General features: G+C 43.6%; 1 protein-coding gene across 1 annotated transcript in view; it reads right to left on the bottom strand.

The window, feature by feature from the left end:
- CNTNAP5 (contactin associated protein like 5) overlaps positions 1-21,860 on the bottom strand; it is a 661,914-nt gene that overhangs the window by 626,707 nt on the left and 13,347 nt on the right. The window contains exon 3 of the mRNA XM_023744097.1: positions 8,776-8,969. Within this exon, the coding sequence (XP_023599865.1) occupies positions 8,776-8,969 (194 nt within the window). The remainder of the gene's footprint in view (positions 1-8,775; positions 8,970-21,860) is intronic.

Here is a 21,860-nt window from a genome sequence, read left to right as displayed (position 1 = left end):
GTGCCCCTATGAATATTAACCCTAAAACTACATGTTGACTCGCTGTCCCTGTGATGTGTTTAAATGGCACAGGCATAAATGTGTGAAAGCATCAGCTCCTCTGAAACACCTCCACGTGTTCTGGCACTGAGCAAGGAGCGGGTGGCCTCAGAGAGAGCCTTCACACTGACAGAGGGGGAACAGAGAGCTGGGGGGCTGCCAGCTCTGGGGAAAGACCAGCTGTGCTTCCTCAGTGACAGAGCCCGCCCAGTGACAGACTCTAGGTCAGTAAGTGCTTAGACAGAGCCCTGGGGATGACTCGGGGGGATATCAGGCTTTGAGGGTCTTTGCTTGTCTGTTCTGAGCTGCATCCATCATGATGGATTTCCCATGGTACTTCCCACTATGTCCCCCAAGGCAGCCCATATACCAAGGAGGCGGAGCGGGGAAGTGGAGAGGAATGCATGCAAAGGGCCTGGAAGGCTGCAGGGGTGTGCCTGCCAGAGCTGGGGAGGAGGATCACCTGGTGAGGTTAAGGGACATGTTCAATGCCATACAAGCAGCCTGTGGTGCAGGCGGACTCTGACCTCAATCAAAAGCCTGCATTTCCTTCCAGGCCTCTTTTCCCGTTGGTCTGGCACATGGTGATAACTGGCTTTGCCTTGGTCTTCATTAAATCAGGGGCGAGTTCTAACATGCTGTGTTTTTATCTGAGTTCTTAATAATACCAACTATAACATGAATAGCTGTATTAAAAGCTTATATGTATATGTGAGAGAGAGAGAGAGAGAGAGCAAAGGAGGGTACTATCAACAAAATTTTGAAAAGTATATTTGACAGCATTTTCCTGTATGTAATCTTTGTTATTTAACACAAAGGCATCAACATAAAATGATTGGCACATAATGAATTACTTGCTTTGGTCTGTAACTAAAGAAGATATGGAGTGTGTGCAGTCTACAATCTCTAACCAGCCATTCTCCAGGCTTATCTTGGGTAACAGACAAGGGAAATCGTGTATCCACATTGATTGATTCTCATACATGTCTGATACATCTTGCATTGAGATCTTGCTTATAGCATTTCCCCTGTTGTGAAGACTCCCCCCTTTCTATTATTCTCTCCCCCAGCCTTCCTGTATTTGTGGAGTTATTATTAGGCGTGCAGCACTTTATAGTTGTTGAGAAGCCAGAGTAACAAGCACAACCACTGCCCTTCTGACTCATCGAAGTCCTTCTCACTCATACATCGCCCAGCACACCTTCTCCACAACTTTGCGTCTGTGTGACTGTCGGTGCCATGCATGTACCTGTGCTGCACTTCAGTGCCATCCTCTGTCTCTTTAATGGTCCCACAGATTCACGGGAGGGATCACACACATTCATGGGAGAGGTTACACACATTCATGGGAGGGATCACACACATTCATGGGAGAGATTACACAGATTCATGGAAGGGATCACACACATTTATGGGAGAGATTACACAGATTCATGGAAGGGATCACACAGATTCATGGAAGGGATCACACACATTCATGGGAGGGATCATACACATTTATGGGAGAGATTACACAGATTCATGGAAGGGATCACACAGATTCATGGGAGAGATCACACACATTCATGGGAGAGATCATACACATTCACGGGAGGGGTCACCACACATTCATGACGAGGGAGTAATCACATCTTGTGCCCCTTTTTTGCCCAACATTTGGCACAGTGTTTGGCATATAATGAGAGTTTAAAAGATATATGTTGATGCTACTCAATTGTTTTCTAAAATTGATAGGTTAAGAAAATTATATCAAACAGCGATCAATACTCAAGATGTTCGAGGCCAAATTGGCAGAACAAATGTGTATAAATCAGGAAGAGCAGGGCATCTCCAGAGACAGTGTAAGTCACTTGGGGATGAAATCCGGGAACTCAAGATGGAATGCCTTCACTGACCACATGGGAACAGTGCAGGCGACACCAGGCTTCCTGGGAGAACAGACTCCAGAGCAGGAACATAGGCCACTTGTCACACATGCCGGGGAGTCTGTGGTGAAGGACTGATGTTTTTAGAAGAGGAAACTGTGAGCTAAATATGAACAAATACAAAATAATTAATGTATTCAGAGGGGAGTGATGGCTAGTGAGGGTCTCAAATCAGACTTGTGAGGAGGGGCTCTGCATGTGGGGACAGGCGCTCAGTGAGCAGCCTGTGAGGAGAGACCATGCATGTGGGGACAGGGGCTCAGCGAGCAGCCTGTGAGGAGAGACCATGCATGTGGGGACAGGGGCTCAGCAAGTAGCCTTACTGCCGTATGGAACTGGGACAGTGAAGAAACGGGATCGACGCCTGTTGTTGGAGGATCTGCACAAGAGGAGGGAGAGGTTTTCACATCGGTGTTGCCGGAGCAAACACTGGGGCTCAATGTGTAACCACAGGAGGGACATAGATTTAGCTCCATGTGCATCATCTCTCCAAACTTCAGCCCCATGACCGTTTTACAGAATAATCACATGGAGACTTAGGCTGGCTAATTATAACCTTTTCTCTGAAAATAGTTGACAAGGATCCACTGTGCTGGCGACACGTCCTGGGAATTTTCATGCCCACCGGTTTTCCCAGGAGTTAGCCCCACAGGCTATTTCCCTACGTAGCAAATGTGTCCTGAGGCCCAGCCCGGGCTGCAATAGCACTTTGTCTGAGAATACTGGGTCTGCATTCCCATGCCAGCACTGCTGGCTAAGGTCTTATCAGGTGATTTAGGGGATCAGGCTTCAGGTGATTTAGGGGATCAGGCTTCATAGATCCACAGTATTACTTGTGTGATATGGGCTGGGTTCCTGGACCTTTCTAAGCCTCCATATCTTCTTCCATACAATAGAAATGAATCATTAGGATTATTTAGAAGATCTTAAATGATATCATAGTGAATTTATGCCACAATTATGTGTAGCTGACCCACAGAATTGAGCATCCAGGGATATACACCCCAGAGACATGAACTGGTTTCCCTGTAACCCACTGGATACTATAATCTAAACTGCTCTCACTTCATTTGTAGGTGCCAGCCTTGTAAAAGGCCTTCCTTTAATCAATGGCCTCAGCTCTTTAAGATTTTTTTCTCCTCCACAATGGTTCATAACAATGTGACCCTGGCATCCCTCACTGAGCGAGCCTGCCTATATTATGACATCAGGAACGATTAGAATGGTACCATCCTATAATGTATGGGCTGCATCAGACAGAGGCTGATTGTGAATGCTTAAATAAATGGAAACTTGAGAGAAATGACTGAACATATAGATAAATCAGACCACTAATTCTTCATGGTCAGTATTGAGGAATTTAACATCAGCAAATACTTGTCTAAAACCAGCACTCCAGAGGGTTCCCTATAGTACCTTTGCAAAGGAAAAGTAAAACAAGTTATTCCACAAAGATGGACATTCATTTACCATTTATTATATGAGAATTGACTTAGGCAAGTGGTTATAAAATAGAGAAATTGAAAAATCCAGGATCTTTGCAGATTTCTTCCAGTTGTTATATACTCGTATCTTCATAAGAAAATGCAGAAGGAGGATAGTAAAAATTACCAACGTGTTTAGGTAATGACTGAAGGATCCCAGGTTCGATTCCGGTCAAGGGCATATACCTTGATTGTGGGCACATCCCCAGTGGGAGATGTGCAGGAGGCAGCTGATCGATGTTTCTCTCTCATCGATGTTTCTAGCTCTCTATCTCTCTCCCTTCCTCTCTATAAAAAAATCAATAAAATATATTTTTTAAAAATGCAGAAGGAGGATAGTAAAAATTACCAACATGTTTAGGTAATCATAGAAAGTTTGAGCACATTTACATATGTATAGAAGTGGTCAGGGAAGGCAAAGATTTTATCCTATATGCTCAATAAAGTCCTAAAAACTAAAATCGATTGAAAATGGGGATCTGTTGATCATGTATAATGTGGTATTGGGGACTTAGGGAAGACTCCGCTGTGGCTTCTGCACACTGAGTTCCTCTGGTGAAGTTTCTAGATACAGGAGGTTAAGAGAATCGAGATGCATGTCATCTTACACATCCAAAAAACATGGTAAAGGGTGATTGGATTCAGGGACTGTGGCATTAGAAATTACCTTTGAGATGAGAGAAATACACTGTAGCATGTGGTAGAGCCTATCTTGTGGGTTGAAAACCTTGTAGTTGCTTCTTGCCTCGTCATAAATTATTAAATCCCTGTGAGTTCATTGACTATGCTGTTGTAGCTGAAATGGATGCCATCAAGGAGGATATTGGAAACAAAATAAACGACATATTTGTATCCTCATATAAGTTTTTTGTGTCCATACCTAAAATATTTGGCATTACTAATTTTCCAAGAAAGATTGGGGAGGTGGGTTGCTTAAGAGAAATACAACTAAAATTACCACTGAAGTTTTACTATTGACTGAAAGGATGGAGATAGTCTAAGATGAGAAGGAGGATAGTTCCTGTCTAAGACCATGAGAGGTATCGGTAAGGTGATTTCAAAAAAGGACACCCTGTATTAAAACACAAGCACAAGTCTGTGAAAATTTAGACTGAAAAATACCAGAAAATAGAGGAAAGTGCCAGTGCACATAGGAAAACGCATTTTAGAACACTTCAAAGTTGTATATAAAAAAACAGGTGGATTGATGAAGGATTTGAGCATTCACAAGGACTCAGGATATAAGATGATTCATGAATACAAGAGACACAGTGATTCTTTTTCCTGGTTTATCTTTCAAAATGACAGAAGACCCCGGTCTGGGTGGATTTAATTAGAGAATTAGAAGTTCCTTTGTTCCAAATTCATCCATTTTACCATACAACAGCTAAATGGTGCTGCTCAGAGTTAGAGTCGTAATATCTGTAGTGTCTACAAAATCAACAAGGAAGAGATTTTGGGTCTGCTAAGATTCTAAAATTGTTGCTAAGTTTGTCACTGAGACACCTTCACGCCTGAGCATTTAGTAAAGGGGGTGCTGTGGCTTATTCATAAATCATGACACATCACTGAGCGCTGCGTGGTGGCCTCACTCATGAACATCGCTTTCTGCCAGAGCAGAAACACTACAAATTGGATTTTCAGGGCATGAATATTTGCTACTGTACATTGAACAGATATATGTTCAGGATTCTTGTTCTAAAGTGAACTTTGTAAAATCAAATACATCTCTCAAGTCCTGGTAAATTGATATCCATCCATGGTGCATACTGCAGTGGTATTGTTTGGTAAATCAATCTCAGAAAACATTCAAATGCCTTATCTTCTAAAAACTGAGCATCTTTAAAAGACCTTGTGAGAGCCTCATTCAAAAGATTCTCCACATCTTTGATACACCATCCCTAATTAAGTCAATATTTGACATTGACATTTTTACTTGTTGACATTTTTCTAACAAGTTAAACTTAAAGAGTTTTATAAAAGAACTAGTGGCCTGGTGCACAAATTCGTGCACATTGAAAGGAAATTAATTAGAGGAAATATTTTAATATTGCTATTCACCCTTTCTCTATAATAGAAATGTCAACCAAATTCATGATCAACAAAAACACATGCAATTGGCGCCAGAGAGAGCTTTAATATGTATCGCTCATGGGCGACTCTACTTAGTCATATATATATATATATATATATATATATATATATATATATATATATATATATAAAACTTAATTAGACCTGCTTTCTCATTTAGCTAAACTTTTTCCAGCCCAGTTGAAGCACCCCAACTTCTTTTACAGATAATTGTCAGCAACACAGCAGTAAATATTAACATGAAACACGTTATTATTATAGATCACGCAGGGAGAACAAAAAGTAAAATATTTAACTGCAGCAGTGTTTGACTATATTCTGTGCAGTGAGAAAACCTAAAGTCATTTGCAAGGTCCACTATTTCTTACTTCTTTTCAGTCGGGTCAAGTTTCTAAGCTTTCTAAATCTCCATTTTCTGGCTAATGAAAAGAAAATAGGATTTCACCAAGTCTCCTATCTACCTACTGTAGGACTTCTGTGAGGATCAAATGAGATGGCAAGGGAAAACGCTTCACAGACATTTGGTTAAAATGTGAAATGTTTGCACCTGCCTATAAAGCAAGTCATGTTCCTGGGCTGAGGAACCTGCAAGGAGGCTAGTCGCTAGGGAAGGAAGGCCAGGTGTTGCTAAGTGACGTCATTACCCAGAAGGACACTTAGCATATTAGCCATATATATATATATTTGACTATTGTTCTCATCTTTTTCATGAGGCTATCTCTGATAAACCCAGTCTTATTTCTAATGTTAAATTTGAAAAAAATAGTAAAAGCTAAAAACTCCCAAGAAAATTGATCCAACAACAATTTGATAGAAATATCAATGAATATTAGCTACAATTCCCTTTTCCACATATATGTGTATCTGTGAAGTGTTTGTTTGATAGCCTGCGTCTCTGAAGGGTGTTCCTGATGCCTGACCAGCTGAGAGTTAGAGCACTGTTCATAACCCAGAGGAGCCACATGGATATTGTAGCTGCTTTTTCACACGCTGGAATTTAACACTGTTCTTACAGAGTGGTGCTGACAAAGTTTACATTTAAGATGAGAAAATTAATTGATTCAGTAAAAATTTTTAAAGTCATGTGTAGTGAAGGAGAAATAGAAAGCATGGTTTCACAATCAAGTCTATTTAGGGTAAATCCTAGTGTTGTGTTCTGGCACCAGCAGTTTCTGGTTCTACCAGCTTGGGTGGGTGGCTGTTTATAGAAAAGTATATAAGTATACATACATATATTTATATGTTTGCTTACAAATTTGACCTGTAATTGGTGTTCAGTAGCTGTTAGTTTCCTCAATATTGATATAAATGGATATACATTTTTCCAAATTTGAGTCTCATCACTAAACATAACTTATCATGGTGCTTGTGTCCAATGTCACTGGACTTGACTCTTTCAGCTGGAATTGTGAAGATCCCTCCACAAGCCTCTTCTCCTCCCACTGTTTGTACCTGAAGGGCCGATCCTGAGGCTACTGGCTCTCCAGTGCTCTGCAGGCATTGTAAGGGCCAGGGAAGCGGGAGTGGGAGTGACTACCTTGCTGCACACATCATTCCCTGCCTCTCCTCTCTGCCCACCCAGCATCTTTTGTCTCCCCAGAAATGTGAAGGCTGAAGGCTGTTTTGAGGGGGAAGCAAGGGATGGAAATAGTCTTCTGCCCTCCAGATCTAGAAGCCCCAGTCATCCTGCAGTTCTTCAAATAACATTCGTTCTTACTGTGTGTCCAGCAACAGTAGCCTGGAGGCTGCGAGGACCTCCAAGACAGGCCCTGTCCTCCAAGTTCCTGGAGTTCCTTGGAAACAGGTACACCAGCAGGGGCAAAGGAGGGAAACTGCCTCCAGCCAGCAGTTCAGGAGCTCCGAGCCCGGGGAACTGCTAGTCCTTGCATCACGTCTGATCCCGAGGACGGGCTGAACAATGGCCATTGGGTTCTAAAGATTATGAAACTCATGGTTTTAAAAAATTAGACAAAATGTCTCAAAAATGCACTTCACTATGAAAAAACAGCCAGTCAGACTAAAAACACCAAAGGAAATAAATAGCCCCACATCTACTTGCCACTCTAAAGCCAACATAAATTCTTAAAATTGTTCCTTAAAATGGAAGATGTGCTTAATTCCTATTTCAAACCCAAAACAAAACAAAAACCTGTAAAAATGTATGGGGGCTTCAAAATTGAGAGAAAAGTAGAATAGTTTCCAAAAGTTTAGTTTTAAAAAGGAAGAAATCCATGATCTCTGTATTAAAACCTAATATTACTAGTGACTGAGAATAGATATGATGATAGTATTATCAAATTCAGTCTGCAATCACAAATCTTAACCCTCAATTTACCATTATTTTCAATTAAAAATAGTGATGGGTGGTCAATCAAGAAATAACAAAGAATGGAAAGTCGATTTTTCCCATTGAAGTGGGGACAGCATAGAAAAGCACACGTGCAAAACCACAGCAGTTTGACAACTGACTTGGCAGCGATGCCAGAGGGAGAGCTGAGGAGACACGGAAAGGAATGAGTAGCCTGTCAATTACCAGATCTTCACATGGTATGTGTACTTAGAAAAACACACACATTTGGTGACGTTCTAAACCAAAGGTGACATAAAATAGCACAGTATTTGGTTCAGGGCATGAGCGTCTGAGGCCTCCTCGCGGCCCCGCTCTGCCTGCGCCCCCTTGCCCGCCGCCTGGTCGGGGCCTGGCACTGCCAGGCCCACAGTTTGGGGCTGTTCTTTACTTCCAAGCTGAAGATGGTTTATGAGAATGGAATGATTTTGAATGTATATTTGTTTTGTAGTTTTCAGCCTTTCAATTGTTTCCTCACCACGGATAAAGGCTGTGGTCACAGTAACAGGTTCTCATGCCCAGATTCAGAAGATGTGCAGCTTTGCTCTACTTTCTAATTGAGCTAACTGGGTCACATCCCCACTGACAATCAGACTCTGATGATGTATTTCTGTTTTTATAGATGAAAGAAGTGAGGCGCTGTCCATGAATTACCCAAGATCCCAGAAAAGCAGGAAAACACTAAAGTTTTTGCAACAGACATCTTAATGTCCTAGGACCTGGAGCCACACTGGAGCCGGACCTATCTATGGCCTAAATATGTGTGGATGAGCACTCAACAGCTAGTAAGCTTCCCCCCATCTGGACACAGAAAAGTGGCAGACAAGATTACCAGTGACCATGATCACATCTCGGGTTCATTTATCTGGAGAAAAAGATGTCCTACCCAGATGCTGTCTTCTTGCTGGTACTGTTTCCAGTTGTGTCCTGTGTCACTGAACAGGAGGCTGTAGCTCGTCACCCAGTCAGAGCTCCCGTATCTCCCTTGCGTGGCCACTGCGGTGACCTCCACTCTGCCCCCCAGGTCCATCTGGAGCCACTGCTGAGCGTTGGAATCTTCCGGGGACCACCCGCCAGCGCCTGCAAGAGGATCGGACACAGAGAGGAGGTGACATCTCACATCTCAGGACTCTGATTCTCAAAGAGAAATGAAACCGTGTTCAACTAGGACGTCTTTACCCCAAACACATTCTGGCTCTGAGCTTAATCCCCTGGTGATTTCTTCACCTGGCTGTCAGCCTCATGGTTGCTTTCATGGAGTAAGATTTACCTCCAATGCTGTTTCCTCCATGATTCCTTCTCTCTGTCCTCAGTCATCACCGTTTCCATCTCCTGCATTCCTAGTGGAATTTTTTTTACAACCTTTAACATGTCTTACATCCTCTGCTTCACTAATATCCCCTTCCTTCCTCTCGTTTTTCTTTTAGCCCCCGTTTTCCTTTCTCTGCTCATTTCTCTCAAAATGCATCCTATTTGGAGACCAGTGTTTTGCTGTGGGGAAATCACTGACTATGCCTCTGAGAGGTTTGTACTCATTCATCCACCAGAAGCACGCTGGGTGCTCAGGAGAGAGGCCTGCGGAGGCAAAAGAGCAAAGGGATGGGGAAGGAAGGGTTACACAGGTGCAGTAGGAGCACACAAGACAGATGGACCCGGGAGACCGGGAGGCCTAAGGACAGTGATGTGGGGCTGCAGCCTGAAAGAGGTATGGCTGCTTTATGGGCAGACGAGGCAGGACAAGGACACGTTGGAGCGATCAGCTGGAGCCAGCGAGCAGCTGCACACACCTCAGAGACAGGGAGAGTGCCACACTCCTGGGCCTGCGTGTGACTCGGGGTGCTGGACACGCAGGGACAGTCTAACATGGGACAAACACGTTGGGCCCCAGAATTTCCATATTTGACACACTGGAAGTTTGCAGAAAATCAGTATTAGCTCTTGCTTAGTTGGGACACCTGTGGCCTAAGGTTTCTGTCTTTATGTCACATAGGAATAAGTAGGTAACATGCCTTTGTACTGACCCCGGAGTTTACAGAACTTCCGAACCCTGAGCTGGAGCGACTGCACGATGCCCCATGCCATGAGTGGGCGTGGGGTGGGAGCAGCCCTTCTAGCACCTTCCTTGGGGCATCAGGCCCGGGAGCTAACTGGATTTTTATTCAGCGGGGATAGTAATAAATGCCATTTATTTCAGCCTGTGTCACTGACAATCATCTTAGTGATGCCAGTCTACTTTCCTGCTCTCTTCAGATGAGTCAATTGGACTTCTCCTTGGTAACAGAAGTCTGAGCCTGGCTCTAAAATCAACAGAGACATATCCTCAGGTAAGGATTAAAAAAAGAGAAGAAAAGATGTGAGTGGAAGGGAGGTGTGCCACGTGCAGGCCATCAGCCTGGCCCCATCGCCTCTCCTCCCATGGCTGAGGGACATGGTTGTGAGGGACACGGTTGTGAGGGACACGGTTGCCAGCAGGGTCCTGGGTGATGGCGGAGCCTCAGCACGCGGAGGAGAGCATCTGCTACCTGCATACCTGCCCTCACCCAGGACACGGGTGAAGACTCAGCAGCTATCATGTCTGTGCCGTTGCACACGAGAATCCATGTGCTGCTGCAGGTCAGCCTCCCCCAGCACACAGACAATACATACCCTGCAGAGTGGCAGCATAATCCCCATAACATGGGTGAGGAACCTGAGGTCCAGCAAGTTTAGAACACCTGGCTCTCAGGATTCAAGCAGAGCTATTTGAGACTAATAAGTAACAGGAAAAAGAAAAAAAAAGAAGACCGTTTCTTAAAAAAAAAACACAGAAAATTAATAAGGATGAAAGGCAATGGGAAGAGGCATTTAAGGAACCAGATCCCCCAGCTCTGCCTTAACCTCCATGTACATGGTCTCCAATCAACACCCCCAACTTCTCAAAACTGGCAGGGAATTTTGAGATTTCACACTTGCAAGAAATCTAAAATTACCCTGAAGCTCCTCATTATTTCCACTTCATCTCTCCATTTCAAGAGGTCTTTCTTCTTAGGCGAAAAAAGCAAAGTTGTATAAAATACATGATATTAACAGTATTAAAACATGACAGAAAAAAATCTATATGGTGAATTCTTCTGAGCGGTGAAAGTGCTCCTTCCAAATGACTTCTCTGATTTTTGCACGTAACATATTTTCTACTATCAGTATGCTTTTCTTTTACAAACTGAGGTATCTTTAGCCATATCTATATGGTTTATTGCACAAAGAGTATATGTAGCAATTGGACAGCTGGTGGTATGATATAGGGCTTATGACTTTTATGAGACTCCTCAAACTTTATTTTTCTTTCACCCCCAATAATCCAGAGCAAGCCTTCGTAGTTATTCTTTAGAGTGTTTTCCTTCATTTATTCTAATTATTTTTCTCATAGGCATGTATTATAAGACTTACATTGAGGATGAAACAAACAAAAAATGACAAGGAATTCACCCCACCACCTTCAAAGTGTAAAATCACAAAAGGCTGACCAAAAACAAACACAGGGAGAATTGTTGCTAAAACAAAGATTTCTTCAAATTTGTCTAAAGAAAAAATCACATCTCCCTTTTGCCCACAGTAAAAACCTTAGTTTATTAATCCCCCTGAAATTAACCAGATGGAATTGTTGCTGTTAGCATTCCTCAACACATCAAGGATTATCCAAACGCAGGAGCCTCGGTCTATGCTCTTTTTTTTTCTTTTTAATTATTTTATTGATTATTACATATGTGTCCTTATCCCCACATTACCCATATCCCCCCACTCATGCCCCCTGGTGTCTGTGTCTATTGGTTAGGCTTATATGCATGCATGCAAGTCCTTTGGTTGATCTCTCCCCCTTACCCCCACCCTCCCCTACCTTCCCTCTGAGGTTTGATGGTCTGATTGATGCTTCTCTGTCTCTGGATCTGTTTTTGTTCATCAGTTTATGTTGTTCATTATATTCCATAAATGAGTGAGATCATGTGATATTTATCTTTCTCCAACTGGCTTATTTCGCTTAGCATGATGCTCTCCAGGTCCATCGCCTATGCTCTTAAACTGAGGAACACTCCGCGAGATGACTGCCAAGGACCTCCCTTCCTCCTGCTGTTGAAGGCCCTCCCTGCACCGCAGCTAATGGGCCAGACGCCCAGGGTAGTCATGGTTGCCATGGCAAACACTTTGTTCCTTCTACAGAACAATAAACATGTTTTAAAAAAGGATGAGAGTAGCCTGAAGGTACTGTTTACAGTTGCTCTGAGGACACACCATACCCATGCTAGCTTTCTGTTTCTGAATTACTCTCTAAATTGGAGGTGTAACATACACACAGATACCTGTGTTTGGCAAGTTAAAGGCTTTAACTAAGGCAGTACTGACTGTAATTGTGGCTGTGGTATCAGTGATTATTAACTACAATTCCCATAAACCCCGTGGTTTAAATTTAGAGGAATTTAATGGAAATTTAAAGAATCATTTTAATTTGAAAGAAAAATAACCTCAGCTTAGATTTTTGCCGCATAGAGTTTTTTAATAATTTTCAAATATGGGATATTGAATGATTTGGAGGCTTTATCTAGTGCATCGCTAGCACACCCCAAGTCTCCAAGTCTCCATTCTACATTATTAGATTTTCGGGGAAAAGATGGTAAAAGGAAATGTTGAACTAAAAATGAGGAGACCTGGTTCCAGGCCCAGCTGTTCTCCAGAGAGTAGATCAAACGAGAGATTCTCAAATGGCTCAACCATCAGCAACACCTACAGAGCTTGTAAAGGCCACACCTGCAAACTCCTTGATCTGACCCTTGATAAATGGCTCGGGAACCTAACCTGAGAACCTGAATTTTTAGAAAAGTGCTCAGGACATGCCAGGTGGTTTGGGAAACACAAGACGAGAGAGCTTCTGAGGTGTCAGCTCTAATATTTGACTGATAAGCATCTCATTATTTATGTGTTTAATGGTCTAAATTAATTAAAGATACATCGTGTTTTTGATTAATAAAAACAAAAATAAATAACAATATGAAGTCTGAAAGGTTAACATGGTGGTGTGTGTGGGCAGGCTAAGTAGGCATCTCCGATGGTGGATAAAGAAAAAAATTGACTTCATTTAAGGGAAGGGATGGAGGATAGGATGCCCAAGGGAAAGGCTGCACAGCACTGAGCCAAGGGGGCATAGGGTCGATGCTGGCAGCCCCCAGGAGCTGGAGTTTCACCCTATGCACAGTCACTGGCGGGAAGCTCTTGTCAGTGGGTCTGGAGGCTGAGCTGGGCTGGGAATGCAGATGGAATGCAGGTGTGCGACCAGGCGCCTTCAGGAGTTTCCATTCCTTACATGGTCTGACTCCTGGTGTCCAGTGAGTTTTTCCTGGTCTTTTGTTCTCCTGTGGCGGGAAGCTTACAAATGGCCAGTAAGGCTTTATTGCCCTACAGTCCTAACATTTCACTCCTCTTTCTCTTTGTTAGTAATTATTCTTAATTTTTAACATACACATCTGTTCCTATAGCAGCCTGAAATTGTCACCCATATATTATTTCATAGGACTCAAACCAATCCACTTCAGGGAGCTACTCTAATCCTGAGCAGGGCAATTGGCAATACCTGATCCCAATGCAGATGACTCTCTTGACATAGTTTGGCTATAGTCATCTTTAGGGTATGGTTCAATTTTTATTTTTCCCAAAGATTGGGGGATGGTATGCTGAGTGGAGTTTTTATGTGATACTCAAGGCTGAGGACACCTGTTGAATGACTTGTAAGATAAAAGCTGGTCCTGAGGCAGCCACTGCATCACTTGTCTGGTTTTGCTGTTTTTCTGGACCCAGAGCTGAAATACAACTGAGGCCTAGATATTATATTTAGGGAGGAAAAGTTTAGGGGATCTAAACCACTTGATTAATGATATGAAAAATCAAGGGTCCAAACTGCTTGACTAGTTTTATGGTAGGGGCAAAGAAGCTGAGCCACCTGGCTTCCATTGGGTTTGCCTGCAATACCTGCAGACTTGGGTGAATTCACCATGTTCTTGAGGTCCCCAGTGATATCTTGAAGTTCCTTCCTTGCCATCTCTCAGGAAAGCAACCTTTGGTCTTGGAAAGGCTACCATAAACCACATGATCACGCAAGATACCAGGCTTTCTCCATGGGGCTCTTATTGACTTCTTAAGGCTTTCTGGTACAGTCACAGGCAGGCATGTCTCTCTCAGATATGGCATTCCAGTCAAAGTCTTGGTTAATAAAACCACAATTGGAAACTAGTTTTATTGAATTCATGCAAAGAAACATATTGCCATTACTTATTCATTACAAATTGATAAATTCTGGAGAGATCAGGAAAGGAGAAAACTATAAAAGCTTCCATATTGCTTATGAAGCTATAATTTACCAAATTGTACCAGGGAAATAAAAACAAGCTTTCTTGTATCTGGAAGACACGAAGATTTCCATATAACTAATCTTTTGTTTGTCCTTAAGTTTTGCCAGTATTTTATGTTTTCAGTCACTCTTTAGAGGTCTATAAATTTTTACTTACTTTAAAAAGATGACCTGCTTAGAAAGCTATAATTTAGAGTAAGTTGGAGTCCTTGTTATGAATCTTTTCAAAGACTTAACTAACACATTTGCAAATAAATCAGAGCAAAACAATGATGGTCTGTAAATGACAAACTTAAATTATATGATTATAGACTTGGCCATAAAACAATTGACAAAGAACCTTGCTTTCTGTAAGATATAACATTTCAAGATGACGATTTCTTAGTAAATAATAATTATTATGGAATGACATAAAAGAACAATATAAAGTTTATATTTTAGATTCAATGTAGAGTTTTAAAATATATATAAAGAACAAACAATATGCACAATTTTAAAATGTTGCACCTGGCTCATTGGAAGTGTCTATTGCCAGATGCCTCCCATAGGGAACTCTTACTCTAGGCTTGTCCAGTGTCACTGACAAGATATCTGTTACTTCTGAGAACTTCCTATTTAAACTTGGCTCTGAATATTTGCAAGTTCTTTCCTAGAGGAGACTGGAATTTCTAAAATATTCATTTTAATAAAAATATGTATATTTTTATTTGGCAAAGCTTTCCTTGTAATTTCCCAAGCATATTAAATAGGCCTAATTAGTTTAAAAACTTAGGAGAGAGAATGAATCCTTGAGGTAATACAGGACCCATTGGGATAACTCAAAATCATTTCTCTATTAAAAAATGTCTTCTGAAATTTAAACTTTGGGAAGGCTATCAAAAATATTTAACCAAAAAATTATATTATAACACTTGTAAATCTAGGTAAAACAAATATATAGCTTTATTGTCATAACTTTAAAGGATGTTAATTAAATTTACACCAATTTCAATATTAAATATTTTGTCTAGACCAGTGGTCGGCAAACTCATTAGTCAACAGAGCCAAATATCAACAGTACAACGACTGAAATTTATTTTGAGAGCCAAATTTTTAAAACTTAAACTATATAGGTAGGTACATTGTTATTAATTTAATTAGGGTACTCCTAAGGTTTAGGAAGAGCCACACTCAAGGGGCCAAAGAGCCGTATGTGGCTCGCAAGCCGCAGTTTGCCGACCACGGGTCTAGACCATAGGATTCTATTTAATTTATATAACTATTTAGTTTCTGTACCACGATAAAACATTATACCCTAGTGGTGCCACCTGCAGGCAGAAAACACATTACATTTAACATACAGACACATACATGAAGACTATACACATGATTTAAATACAACTTCAACAGCTTCAAATTCACTTTGTATGCCTTAGCCGGTTTAGCTCAGTGGATAGAGTGTCAGCCTACGGACTGAAGGGTCCCAGATTCAGTTCCAGTCAAGGGCACATTCCTGGGCTGCAGGCTCAATCCCCAGTAGGAGGAATGCAGGAGGCAGCTGATCAATGATTCTTACTCATCATTGGTGTTTCTATCTCTCTCTCACTCTCCCTTCCTCTCTGAAACTGACACATTCTTTCCTTAATGATATTACCCAGAGACTTAGAAAGGCATGACTAAATGTGAGGTTGTGAAATGGTAGCCCCATTTCCCTAGTGAGTGATCAATCGCATTTGGGGAGAAAGAGGCCTTGGTGAGTGATCAGAACATAGCACGCAGTCCCTGTGTCTAATAAAAAATGTGGGCTTACCTTTCACATCAAGGGTCACCCTTAGCTCTGTCCCTTCATAGATGATGTTCTTGGTGGGGGCTGACTGGAGCATTGGGCCCCGTCAGTTCGAGGCCATTGTGTGGCTGGGTTTTGATCCAGGGGCTCTCATTCCCTGAGACAGTCCACATTCCAGTGGCCAAACTTGTGACAAAGGTGGCACAACACTTGAGGTGACATATGGCTTAGAGCTGTTTCTATGGGATGGCTTTCTTGCTCTTTCTCTGCCCCGTTAAAAACACTGAAAGTTATTTCTACCCGTTGCTCAGTGGTGGTCTGGTGTACTAAGGCTAGTTTTTATCATTTTTTTTTAATGTCTGGAGCTGTTGGTTGGATAAAATGTGTCCCCACAGTGCTGGACACTTAACAGACTCGAACAACTCCTTTAACAGGGTTTTTATTTGTGACTTTCCTTAGAGATAACATGCTAAGGTTTGGGTGGTAATGGATTCTGCTTCTGAAGGAGCAGGACTGTTAAGTAAACGTTTGCACTTTTGGAGTAAAGAGAGGGCTAAACAGCAGCTACTTTGAGGGAAGGGGGTGAGAAGGCAAAACCAGGGGTTTCTTGTGGTTTTAGGGGCCTGAGGGTGGTGGCATAAAGGATACAACAGGAGGAGCAGAACTCTGGGTGGCGGTGGAGCTCAAAGAAGGCCTGAACATAGGGAATCTTGGACCATTTACCTAGGCGGCAGCAGTATAAATCCAATTGGAAAATGGTGTTATAACTAAGGGTGCCATTCTGGGGCCAAATCTCCTGATTGTCTAATTTATATTGCGGCCATGCTGTATTGCCATAGAAAACGAGGCATTTGGGTCTAATTTTGTCTCATAAATTGAGGGCCTTACGATTCTTTAAAAGGCAGACCAGAGGTGAGTCCTTGGGCGGGGTCAAGGTTGAATAGCCCCTGGTCTTACTATAATAAGGGCCATTGCAGGAGAGAGAGTCACCTAGTGAGAGGGAGACACCGAGGGCCTGCATCCCAGCCTGGCTCCTGCCCTTCTTCCCTGTGCTGAGGCTTATTCTAGGGGGCGTCCCCCAGTGCCTAGAAAAGGCTCAGTTCGGGACCCAGAGTACCCCAGTGGCTAGGGATAAAGAGGGGTGTCCAAGCTATTCATACCCTAGTAAACTGCTGGTCAGACCCAGCGCTGGGATTCCTAGTGCCTTGTGTGACATGACCAGTCTACAAATGAGCTATCTGATCCTAAACGCTGGAATTGGCAATGCTGAGACTCACAGTCCCCAAAATAAAATCCTACAGGGTGTTTGGGGCCGGGGTTTGGGCGAGTGTGTGCTTTTTCGTAGCGTGTCTCAGTTGCTTGGATGTTTGCTTGAGACCTGCGCTGCCTAGTACAATCTTGCCCGTTCCAAGCCAGTTTATCCGGTCATGGGAGCTTCTAGTGGCAGCGGCCCTAGTGGCTTTAAGTGGCTGACCCGCGCCCAAAAGTGGTGGCTCCATGGGGAGCTGAGAGTCTTGGTCCCTACTGCCCTCTTCCTAAAATGAAGTGACTCACATGTTAGTAGAAATCAGGAGGTCCTGCCACCACTTGGGAGTGCAGAAGGCCATGTTGGACCCTCTAGGGGTCAAGGTAGGGGGAGGGAAGAAAAGGGCTTTCCTTCTGGATATCCCTGTACAGACCACTAAAATGAAAGGCGCACATGATGGTGTGTGCAGGCAGGTTAAACAGGCATCTCAGATGGTGGATAAAGAAAAAATGACTATTTAAGGGAAGGTGTTGAGGGATGAAATATCCACAGGGAAGGGCTGCACAGCACCAAGCCAAGGGGTCACTGTCAGGAAGGTCTGGGGGCTGAGCTGGGCTGGGAATGCAGAGGGAATGCAGGTGTGTGATCAGGTGCCTTCAGGACAGTTTCCATTCCTTGTATGGTCTGATTCCTGGTGCCCAGTGAGTTTTCCTGGCCTTTTGTCCTCCTATGGCTGGAAGCTTACAAATGGTCATTAAGGATTGTATTTCCCTACAGTCCTAATAAAATTGTTTCTGACCCCCAACCCTAACATGGATGGATTATTAATGTCAGAATCACAATTGCCAAGCAGATAGGAAATTTGTGAATTCAGAAATAGCCATCTTTCCTCTTGCTTGGACAGTCCTTCTCACGCTCAGTGAGCCCTTGGCTCCTTTACACTATCTCTCTCCCAGAGCCTTGGAGAGTCCATTCCTTCACCCCCTTAGCTAACGGTCTTTTCTCAGTGCCCAGCACTGCCCTAAGCACATGGCCAGCATCAGCTCATTCATCACCACAGTAGCTCTGCATGGGAGGTTTTATCACCAACCATTTCACAGGTGGGGAAACTGAGGCCAGAACGATTGGGTAGCTTTTCCTAAGATCACTAAGTAGTAAGTGGTAGAGCAGGGGATTCAAATACAGAAAACCGGGGCCCAGGAAGCCAAACTCCTAACCACTCACCCACACAGCCTCTGAGCAGCAAGGATGGGCACTGTCCTCTACTCCTCCCTCTTCCCCCTCTCAGCAGTTCTCACTAGAATCACAGTTCACATGGAAAACTTGTTACATCTCACTTGGTTCTCACAGCAGTCAGCAGTAGTATTTTTAATTTCAATTTACCAGAAAACTCAGCAGCCACGGAGGGCCAACCAGCTCATCCGGTTATATGGTAAGACACTGCTCTGCAACCCAGTTCTTCTGAGCTCTTGTCCCTGGAGTTTATATCAGAAACAGTGCCTTGAGCAAGCAGAACATTACTCAGATGGAGAATTCTAAGAAAGGCTTAACGACAAGAGGCCCAGCTCAGTTCTCTGCCCGGCCCTCTTCACCACAACACTTATTCCCAACTTCACGTGCTAAGGCAAGCTCTAAGCATGAAACAAAATAACTGGTCGGAGATGCAGAAATTCCTTTTCTACACGTATTTCCACTTCTAACTCAGAAAGGGAAATGATAATTGATTGATGTCACACACTGGAAATGGGCACAAAATGGATTATATGCAAGTCTCTGCTAAGTGATATTTTACAACTATCATTCAAAACCAGAGTCCATTTAGTACAAGACCAAAGGAAGCTATGAGCCACAGCTAACACTTTCACATCTAACCTGTTGGAAGCACACTTTTGAAACCCCTAAAATAAACACTCTAGGGCAGTGGTCGGCAAACTGCGGCTCACGAGCCACATGCGGCTCTTTGCCCCCTTGAGTGTGGCCCTTCCACAAAATACCGACTTCTGCACATGGGCCACGAAGTTTCAATTGCACTGTATGTGCGTGCCCGCACGTGGTATTTTGTGGAAGAGCCACACTCAAGGGGCCAAAGAGCCGCATGTGGCTCGCGAGCTGCAGTTTGCGGACCACGGCTCTAGGGGACAGGTTTCCCAGGCCTGTGCCTCCCCTGATTACACAAGTCCCAACAGCTTCAAGGCATTCTCACACGTGACTGGGATGCTAGGCTGAATTACAAGCTGCACCTTTAATTATTAAACAGTGGTGCCTCTGTAAGCAAAGGCCTGAGATGTTTCAGGCACAAACTACCTTGTGATGTTTGAGAGGCTCCTCATACATATTTAATGTGTACAGTGTGGGTAAGAGTGATAACCCTCACAAGCTTGTAGGGCTCAGGGGGCTCCTTGCACTTCTGCTCAGAGCATTCTGATCATCATCAGTAGGAGGCCCTGTGGCCGGGCAAGGACTGCTGAGTCTGAGGGGTTGCTGACTGGCACCCAGCATCCTCCTCCTGCTACTGGGCAGGTGCAGTGGGACCTGGGCATTGCAGGCTGGGCCTGGCCAGGGCTCCCTCACCTCCACCTGCACACTTGTTCAGGGACTCAGGAGTCTCCTGAGGAAAAGGAAAGTGGGAATTTGACCACATGCCCTGTGAGTTTCAAAAAAGATAAAAATCAATAGGAAAATTTGGAATGTCCGTACTTGAGGTCAGTTTGCAGGAGCGGACAAAAGCGCTCATACGAGGAGGTTCCTGTAAGGGAGGGAAAAGTTTGAGTCTGACTCCAGAACAACAAAGGGGTGTGGCTCTCCGGCTGAGACTTCGTTTGGATTCCCATAGGTCAACTATGAGACGTGAATTTGAATATAAGTAGTTCACTTGGGAATTGACCCCAGGAAGTCAGGTGATGAGACAGGGGAAAAAGAGCCAATCCAGGGTGCATCAGCCTGCCAGCCATTCCAGGGGGGGCATAGTCCTAAGGTGTAGGATGCGCTTTAGGGCTACGCCAGAGCAGGAGGAAACTGGGGTTTTCATGCAACAACTCTGTCAGGCATGGATTGAAGACAGCTGGGGCACAGGGCAGTGCTCACACACAAAGGGAAAGCCCTTGGACAGGTAGTGCAGGGCTGAGCTACTGGGGAGGAAGCATAGTCGTTCTGTTGGGTGTTCTCAGGGCTCCACTCAGGTCCGCTTTAGAGGGTGGCTTTATCTCCCAGCTGCGGGTGTGGCTGGCAACTGGCACAGTCTGCGCCTCCTCCAGAGCTTTGCTCCTGGCCAAACAGAAGCCTTCCTGCCTGGGAAGCTGCCCTCCTGTCCCTGTCCAGCCACAGTCTCAAGGCATGACTGGTATCTATGCTGCAACCTGTGTCCAGAATGTCCTTTTGGGATCTGAAGGAAGGTAGACTTTAGTTGAGACCACATTTCCTGGTGGCTTTCCTCTGGGTCTCCAGAGGACACAGCCCCACAAATACTTTGAACAGAAGTCCCATCGCGACTCAGCTTCTAAGGTGTCTTGTATTAAAATGAAGTCTGAGGGGTGTGCTCACCAACAGCCTCTGAGACAGTGCACGGACTCTCCTTGCTTACGGAGGAGCTGGGCCATCACTCTGAGGGTCTGGTGCACACTTTTCGGACAGTTTTGCTGGGACAGCCTGCAACAAGGATCTTCCCTGTGAAGACTGGGCTTGCTACGGTGTTTCTGGATCAGACAAGTTTATCTGGCTGCACATTTCATGGTGCAGAAGTTACCAGAAGCCAGGGAGGATATTAGGAGTGCATTGCATATAGAAAAATTGAGACTCCCGTTCCAAGAATGACATCTCAAATCCATGCCCCTTGCAGACCAAGGATTGATTCATATGTGCATAAAAGCACCAAGGCATTTTTATAAACGTAGGTGAGAGTCACATGCATAATACTAGGAAGGCCTCTAGAACTATGCTGTTCAATATAGTAGTCACTAGGCTCATGTGCCTATTTAATTTAAAATTAATTTAATTTATGTTGAAAATTAAGTTCCTTAGTAGCTGTAGCCATATTTCAACAGCATGTGTAGCTGGAGGCTCCCCCATCAGCGCGCACACCTGCAGAGCGTCTGCAGCCTGTGGGGCCTGCTGCTGCCTGACGCTGCTCTAGAACCTCCCTGGGAAAGTGGGGAAGCCGGGCTCCATTCTAACTTGGCAAATCAGTACAGTCTAACTCTACCCATCCCATCCGCTGCTCAGGCCCAGGGGAATTTTAGTGGATGATCTATTCCTGATTTAATGGATATATAATTATTGAATCCCATCCATGAATAAAGCAGTGTAAAAGATTCAGCAGCAAGATAAGGCACTCTTCCTATTTTTAGTCATATAGAAAAAAATAAAAAAAGACTTGGGCAATTTTGTTGGAAAGCTGGTGCCTGGTCTAAGTCTGGTGTTGCTTTCTACTCTGTGACTGTTAAAGTCATTTATCTACTTCTATAAAAATTATGTAGTTAGTGTCTACTTTATCAGGCTCAAGTAAGATAACATAAATTTCTTGCCTATGGGCACAAAATGCTTAAAGAGAAGTGTGTATGTGTTGCCCCCAAAGCTTCATCATATATTTTT

Source organism: Myotis lucifugus, unplaced genomic scaffold (genome assembly GCF_000147115.1).
Source record: "Myotis lucifugus unplaced genomic scaffold, Myoluc2.0 scaffold_427, whole genome shotgun sequence".
In the NCBI taxonomy this organism is placed as follows: domain Eukaryota; kingdom Metazoa; phylum Chordata; class Mammalia; order Chiroptera; family Vespertilionidae; genus Myotis; species Myotis lucifugus.
Note: the sequence above shows the minus strand (reverse complement) of the source record. Positions and strands in the feature narration are given on the sequence as shown.